Source organism: Sander lucioperca, chromosome 16 (assembly GCF_008315115.2).
Source record: "Sander lucioperca isolate FBNREF2018 chromosome 16, SLUC_FBN_1.2, whole genome shotgun sequence".
Taxonomy (NCBI): Eukaryota; Metazoa; Chordata; class Actinopteri; order Perciformes; family Percidae; genus Sander; species Sander lucioperca.
The window spans coordinates 31,994,103-32,002,784 of NC_050188.1; the positions used below are offsets into that span (position 1 = coordinate 31,994,103).

The window sequence follows — 8,682 nt, forward strand, 5'->3', positions numbered from 1 at the left end:
GTAGTATACAGCTGTTAAAACATAGTAACATATATGTATTATATATGGTAGTATACAGCTGTTAAAACATAGTAACATATATGTATTTTATATGGTAGTATACAGCTGTTAAACATAGTAACATATGTATTTTATATGGTAGTATACAGCTGTTAAAACATAGTAACATATGTATTTTATATGGTAGTATACAGCTGTTAAAACATAGTAACATATATGTATTTTATATGGTAGTATACAGCTGTTAAAACATAGTAACATATATGTATTTTATATGGTAGTATACAGCTGTTAAACATAGTAACATATATGTATTTTATATGGTAGTATACAGCTGTTAAAACATAGTAACATATATGTATTATATATGGTAGTATACAGCTGTTAAAACATAGTAACATATATGTATTATATATGGTAATATACAGCTGTTAAAACATAGTAACATATATGTATTTTTATAAACCCGCTGGTATCAGATCGGGAAGGAAGGAATGGTATGGGACCGTCTCTAGTGTGTACTTTATCTGAAACTGTGGTGTATTTGTACACAGATTGATGGCTGTGGAAGTGATAACGTTTCTCTATTCCCACCTAGATTGGAGATTTATGAAGCGAGATGTGCAGTAGTTGTCTCCAGGGAAACACTCTGATCCACTGCGGGCTCAGTTTAAATAATAGTTGCAGCTCTAGACGTGTGAGAGCTGGAAGAAAACCAAATGTTTCCTTCAGGATGGAAGTGAGTTCAACTTTCTGAGGCTACAATGATTTTGTTGCTTTCTTTGACGTTCCTGTCGTAATTCATCTATTGTTAGGTTGGGTACTTTAAATATTATTTGTGCAGTTTTTAGATGGACTGGATCAATAATCTCTAACTTTTTAGGTTTTTGGATTTTTCTTCGACATTCTCATCGCCTTTTCCCCCTAAAATGTTTTTGTCACACACACACACACACACACACACACACACACACAGAGAGAGAGACAGAGAGAGAGAGAGACACACACAAAGAGACACACACACACACACACACACACACACACACACACAGAGAGAGAGAGAGAGAGAGAGACACACACAGAGACACACACACACAGTCCCCCCCCCCAATTGTTTTTGTCCCTTCTTTGACATTTTCTTTTCTTTCGACATTTTTTAAACGTTTGATCCCTTTCTTTGATGTTTTCCCAACATTTCTTTCGATGTTTGCCTTTTTATTCTACTTTTATATTTACGTTTGTGGCTTCTTCTTTTTTCTCAGACTTTTTAAAAATGTTTCTGTCATTTTATTCCGTGACGTTTTTCTGACATTTTCGGGACCAAACAGCTGATCCATTCATCCACACATCACTCCACCGTGAAGAGCGCTGAAACCAACCTGTTCTTTCTCCCGGCTGGGACACGGAGGAGTTTTCTCCAGAGTGGATTCTTCTCACGTGTCTCTTCAGATTCCAAAACTTGCCAAATCTTTTCCCACACTCGCAGCAGCTGAACGGTGTCCTGTCAGTGTTCCAACCATCATCTTCCAGAGAGCTCACAGCTGACAGACGTTCTCTGCTCTCCTTCCAGAAGTCACTATCCACGCTGTCTCCGGTCTCTGGGGGCAACAGTGGATGTGGCTGGGAGTTCCTGGCTGCTTCCTCTCCATCAGCTTCTGTTTCCATGTGTTCAGTCCGTCTCTGGTCAAGCCCTGTTCAGGTGAGACAAAAGAATACGATTTCAGGGTTTTTTGACGTGACGTAAGTGACAGATCCTTCAGAAACTGTTCAGCCGTGTTTTAAACTACTAAAAGAGAAGACACACCAGCCCAATAATCGGGCGTCGGGCCGTCTGGCGAGGTCCGTGACTCGAGTCTGTTCCGTGTGTCTCGTGCCGTCGGCCGTTCGAGGAGCCGTCGGCCTTCATTTGGGCCGACCTGACATGTTCAGTTGGGGACAGGGCAGTCAGGACTCACCCGGAAATGGGGAGCGGATGAGTCTCTCAAAATCTGAGGAAAATCTTTTAAACTGACCTTTGTTGATCTGAAATGAAGACAGATTCAGCAGCTGCACGGCCTATTTCTCTCTTCAAATGTTTTCAGAAACACGTTTCGGTGAACTATTTTAGTCCAATATGAGATCAGATTCTGAACGAGTCGCCATGACAGTCTGGCTGTGAATTTCCGGAGAAAAAAGAACCACGTGACGCGTTCGTCCAATCAGCTGCTGGTTTTCATTTTCTGGGAAATAATCAGACTGTTAATGGAAACAATACAGAGCAGCGCCGCCTGCTGCTATGGAGACATATTACGTTTCGCGCACGTGCAGAGCGTACGCTCCAGTCGGCGTCTCCTCAGTGTGTTCTGAGGAACTTTTTGGACCTCGGGACCCGACTGATCAGTCTGACTGACTTTACTGCCGACGGTCGGCCGTCTGGTTGGTGGGTCAGGGCCTTAAAATTAAATACACCAGGTTCTCTAGAACTTTCATGCTCTTAACATTAGCAGACCCCCCCCTCCCCTAAAAATCTGTTAATGTTGTTCTCACACATACATACATACATACACACAGAGACACACCACACACACAGACAGAAAGACACTCTCTCACACACCACACAAACACAAAGTTCTTTTGAAAGTACACGTCCCACCAAAACAAGTCCGAGACTATTTAGCAGAGGCACTGTGGCTCCGTCCGAAGCATAGTGCCGCCCACACTAGTTTCGCATGTCCAGACCTTCCTCTGCAGCTCTGTGGAGGAAGGTCTGGACATGCAAAACTAGTGTGAAAGGAACCCTACTCCTAAAATAAAATAAACAAGGTTCTCTTGAACTTTTATGCTCTTGACTTCTGCAGATTTTTCCCCCTTTCTTTCCCCTAAAAACCCTGTTAACGTTGTTCCTGCCTTCCTCTTCATCATCTTCACTCTTCACAGGGACAGGAGTGAATGGGAACTTGGTGATATCAGCCTCCTCCAGCCCTTGAAGCTGCTCTCCCTCCTGACTGCTCCACAGTTCCTCCTGTTCCTCTTTAATGTGTGGGGGGGGCTCTGGCTCCTGCTGGTCCACACTGGAGCTACACTCCTGCTGCTCCTCTTTAATAACAATCTGGCTTTTGTCATCTGGAGGCAAAGCTGAAACACAGACAGAAGTTAATGTCAGCTAAAGCTAGGCCTGTCATGATAACAAATTTTGCTGGATGATAAATTGTCCCAGAAATTATTGCGATAAATGATAATATTGTCGTTCTGAGACCATTTTCATCTAATATAACGATAATGGTATAATAATGCAGGTACACCTTTTCAAAGATCAAACTTTTATTTCTAAAGAATATTTAACTCTGGAACTGGAAGACATTTTAAATATCCACAATACATGAACAAAACAAACAAAAACAAAACAAAAAATGGACTCTCAGTCTCTGTTAACAAAAAATGCACTAGAATAAAAAACAAAAAAATTAAATGGAATTTTTTCTGGCCGCGATAATTTCCATTTAAAGGTCCCATGACATGGTACTTTGGATGCTTTTACATAGACCTTAGTGGTCCCCTAATACTGTATCTGAAGTCTCTTTATATAGACCTTAGTGGTCCCCTAATACTGTATCTGAAGTCTCTTTATATAGACCTTAGTGGTCCCCTAATACTGTATCTGAAGTCTCTTTTATATAGACCTTAGTGGTCCTCTAATACTGTATCTGAAGTCTCTTTATATAGACCTTAGTGGTCCCCTAATACTGTATCTGAAGTCTCTTTTATATAGACCTTAGTGGTCCTCTAATACTGTATCTGAAGTCTCTTTATATAGACCTTAGTGGTCCTCTAATACTGTATCTGAAGTCTCTTTATATAGACCTTAGTGGTCCCCTAATACTGTATCTGAAGTCTCTTTTATATAGACCTTAGTGGTCCTCTAATACTGTATCTGAAGTCTCTTTATATAGACCTTAGTGGTCCTCTAATACTGTATCTGAAGTCTCTTTATATAGACCTTAGTGGTCCTCTAATACTGTATCTGAAGTCTCTTTTATATAGACCTTAGTGGTCCTCTAATACTGTATCTGAAGTCTCTTTCCCTAAATTCAGCCTTGGTGCAGAATTCCAGCCACTAGAGCCAGTCCCACAATGAGCTTTCCTTAGGATGTGCCATTTCTGTGTCTTTAGCTTTAAATGCTATTAAAGAGGAGAGAGGGGGGGGGCAAGGTGGAGGGGGGGGGGGGGGGGGGGGGCCTTGACCAACTGCTACTTTGCTCGTTTTCAAGCCATGATGTCTCTCTCTCTCTCATGGGTGGGCCAAATTCTCAGTGTGAAAATGAGACTCTAAAAAGCTATAAGACTCCATAGAGCCCTACATGAAGTCAGTGCTACAAGCTAACTGGAGATTTTAAAATATGACTACGTCTAAGTACCGGTTAAGATGACTTGAATTGTCATTATGTTTATGTATCTTGTATTTGTTCTTGTTATAGACACACACACACACACGCACGCACATACAGAGACACACACACACACGCCCACAGACACTCTCACTCACATACATACACACACACACACACACACACACACACACACACATAGAGACACACACACAGAGACACACACACGCCCACAGACACTCTCTCACTCACACTCACACACACACACACAGACAAAATCAGAGACACACACACTCACACACAAAGCCTCAGTGTTACAATACTGTGCTGTTGTGTCCCAAGGTGAACATCACTACTATGTAACAATCACCTATACAGTCCTAAGGGAATACATATTCAATAAGATCCTTTGTTTATCTAGAAAACAGCCCCGAAATCACCATCACCAAACCCACCAGACTCCATGTAAATAATCAGTACTTTTAGCGTGTATAGAGCCAGCATATTTCCACATGTAAATCGGTGAATTACGGGTTAATTTCAACCAAACCAGAGTGGTGATTGTTGGAACAGTGGAAAGATGAACCAAGACGGCTTTTGATAGTTTTGTTGTGTCTCTGTCCACTTTGAATGAAGTGTGATTTACGATGATAAAAGTACTGATTATTTACATGGAGTCTGGTGGGTTTGGCGAAGGCCTGTTGAAGAGCGAAGATTACAATAGATCTTATGAACAAATGCTTATTTACATCCGTCCTATCGTCATATGGTTGCTGAGAGAAGAGATGACAGGAAGGAGAGAAAGATCAACTGAAGGTTTAATGACCAAACCTGCTCTGTGTAGCCGAAGCTGAGGGTTGTAAACAGCGTCCAGTAGCTCCCGTTGTCGCTCGTTCTCCTCTTTTGAACGACAAAGTTCCTCCTCGTACTCTGCTATCGTTCTTTCAAACAGCCCAAATATCTCTTCAGCAGCCGCAGTTAGTCGCTGCTCCACCAACGCTCTCAGCATCTGGACTTTACACATTTTACCTCTTTCTCAACACAACAAAGACACTCTGCTAACACACCTTTCTGCTAGACGCCATCTTATTCAAAGTGTGAAGTTAGCCGCAGTGAAGACTACAGCTTCCGGGACAGATTAGTTGCTGAACTTCAAAATAAAAGTCTGGAAGTGTTCCAGACTTCCTCTAAAAAACACAAAGGAATATAAATGATTGAAACACACTTTTGAAGATTGACAAATACTTTATTTCCAGAGCTCTGAGAAAACAATGAACCAAATTAAAGATGGTAGTTTGTTTCTTTCCTTTTAATGTGTCAAACAGAAGATACAAGTTTTGGTCTTGCCGTGTAATTGGGGGCCAAGCAGCGAACCATAAGTGATTCTACATTTTCTTATTACACAGCTTTCCTCTGCCATGGGAGGCTATGGCAGCCCACAGAACCGTACAGTAAAAAGTTGTGAAATTTGGCACATTGATTCGGGACAGTCCCATAATTCATTTCACCAAGTTTTAGGTCTGCACCACAGGCAGTCTAGCGCCACCAATGGGTCAAAGTTGGAGTTGCATCCATGCGATTAACTTTATATTTGGAAATCTTGGACGACGCCAAACTCAAAGCACCCCATAATGTCAATATCCGCCATGTTGGACCTTCTGCCATATTGGATTTGATCAAAAACACTAAAAAGTTTTCACAAGTCACAAAATTCGTCCGATTTTCACGAAACTTGGCACAGATGATCTTCAGACCATGCCTCTCAAAAGTTACTGTAAAGAGGAGGGGCCGGGGGGGCCGACAACGCCACCTAGGTTTTTTTTTATATTGAGGCCTAGGACCTCTTAAAAACTATAAATATTCTAATTGGAGATAAAAGATTAAAAGCAGGTTCTTTGTACCGGGGGAGAGCAGTTAAAAAGGTGTATTTAAAACCAGTGAATAAAACCCAGTTTCTTTGAGGAATAACAATTTATTATAAAAAAAAAAAAAAAAAAACAATTAAAATTCCTCTTTAAAAGAATTTTAAAAATAAAACACAAACAACTAAAATCAAACTAAAACAATGGCACAGCAGAGAGGAATCGGAGATTAAAATGTTTAAATGATTTCCACTGGCAACCAGCTCCTTTACTGTTGGCTCTTTCCCTCGGGCAGAGCCTGTGAAGAGAACTCAGGGCCAGTCAAACATCCTTTTAAAAAAAACGCCACAGTTTCCTACTACTCACAAACACCGGTCTTAGAATGGGACTTACGTGGGAGGGAGGAGTTTGACCTCTTCCCACTGTTTGCCGCTAGCGTTCGGTGTTTGAGGTTTTTTGATGTATCCTCCGGTCTCCTTCCGACTGGACCGATACTCTTCTCAATGGGCTCCAGGCTCCAGGCTCCGGTCTCTGCGTCTCTCCGTCTGTTCCTCTGCCTGTCGTGTCCGCAGCTGCCTCGCTCTCAGTGTCCTCCATTTTCCATGTGCTTCCCATCCTTCTCTCTGCCGTGTCTCCTGTCTTTTTTTATCTAAAAAACCCAGTCAATCACCTCTGGCTCCCAGGTTCAAGTCTTTAAATCCTAATTGTTAAAATGTTCACAGGCGGAAGTAAAACCAACATTAAAAGCACACACCACACATTTCAAAATAAAAGCATGCAATATAAAAACAACAAATAGTAAAAACACAGCACTTCTAAGTAAAAGCATGCTTAAATAAAATTTACTTCCGCCCCGTGACATTATTCCATTGCGTATTGATATTCGAAAGTGTTGCCCATCAAAGCCAATCGAAATCGATGCCGAAGCTGCCAAACAGGTAGTGAACTCATATCTCGGCAAGTCTTTCACGTATCAAGACCAATCTCAGTACATAGGTACAGGGCCCAATTAGGAAGAGGCTCAACACATTTGGTGACCTTAGTGTTGTGATGGCAGAAGGTAGAGGACCCAAACGCAGAGAGAGAGAGGCAGGCAGGAGCAGTGTAGAAACTCAAAGATTTATTTTCTCAAAAAACAAAAAACAATCAAGGAGTCCTGTGAGCTGCAGGCAAAAACTAATACTGGGGAGAAAAAGGAGAGACTGACGCAGAGACACACACACTGACACGGGGGAATACAAAACGATCTGACAAGAGACAAAGGGAACACAGGGGTTAAATACAAGAGGTAATGAACAAATGAGGGACAGGTGACACGACAGGTGAAACACATCAGGGCGGGGCAGGACAATCAACAAAGGCAAAAAGTAAAACTAGACATGACAGGACAGAAAACAGACTATCAAAATAAAACAGGAAACAGGAACACTAACAAAAACCTAAAATCACAACTAAACACAGAAACTTGACAACACAGAACACAGGAATCGTACACAATAAAACAATAAAGGCAACAGAAATGAACAAACTGGTAACAGAAATATCCCTAAACCGTAACAGGGCCCCCCCCTCAAGGGCGGATACCAGACGTCCAAAGAAAAATAACTAAAAACAACCCAGGGAGGGCGAAAGAGAGTTCGGGGGAGGCAGCAAGTCGCTGGGGACCAGGGAGCAGAAATCACTGGCACACAGGGAACAGAAAGTCACGGGGGCACAGAGAACAGAGTCACTGGGGCACAGGAAACAAAGGGCCGGTGAGGCCTGGGGGAAACAGAGGGCCGGTGAGGCCTGGGGGAAACAGAGGGGCCACTCGGGACAGGGAACAGAGAGTCTCGGGGGAAACACAGAGCGGGGCCACTCGGGGGAAACACAGAGCGGGGCCACTCGGGGGAAACACAGAGCGGGGCCACTCGGGGGAAACACAGAGCGGGGCCACTCGGGAGGAAACAGAGAGTCCCTGGGGCACAGGGAACAGAGAGTCACTGGGGCACAGGGAACAGAGCACGAAGGCAGAATCCCTCTGGCCACCGGCGACGAAGGCAGAATCCCTCTGGCGGCCTGCGACGGAGGCAGAAACCTTCTGGCCACCGGCGACGAAGGCAGAATCCCTCTGGCGGCCTGCGACGGAGGCAGAAACCTTCTGGCCACCGGCGACGAAGGCCGAATCCCTCTGGCGGCCTGCGACGAAGGCAGAATCCCTCTGGCCACCGGCGATGAAGGCAGAATCCCTCTGGCGGCCTGCGACGGAGGCAGAAACCTTCTGGCCACCGGCGACGAAGGCAGAATCCCTCTGGCAGCCTGCGATGAAGGCAGAATCCCTCAGGAGACCGTACTGGACGTCGAGGGCACTCAGGCGGCCAGGCAGGACGTAGAGGGCAGCGCCCCTCCGGGGGCCTTGCAGGTCGGCCAAGGCGGAGCCCCTTGGGAGGCTGCGCAGGTGAAGGGGCAGCTGGGCC

General features: G+C 44.0%; 1 protein-coding gene across 1 annotated transcript in view; it reads right to left on the minus strand.

Annotated features, from left to right (window-relative positions):
• Positions 1-5,293, minus strand: part of LOC116062723 (zinc finger protein 41 homolog) — a 10,189-nt gene extending 4,896 nt beyond the window's left edge. Inside the window, exons 1-3 of the mRNA XM_031317364.2 lie at positions 5,196-5,293; positions 2,887-3,114; positions 1,380-1,691 (exon numbers count right to left, since the gene is read on the minus strand). Of these exons, the coding sequence (XP_031173224.1) occupies positions 1,380-1,665 (286 nt within the window). The 5' untranslated portion in view covers positions 1,666-1,691; positions 2,887-3,114; positions 5,196-5,293. The remainder of the gene's footprint in view (positions 1-1,379; positions 1,692-2,886; positions 3,115-5,195) is intronic.
• Positions 5,294-8,682: the final 3,389 nt, after the last annotated feature.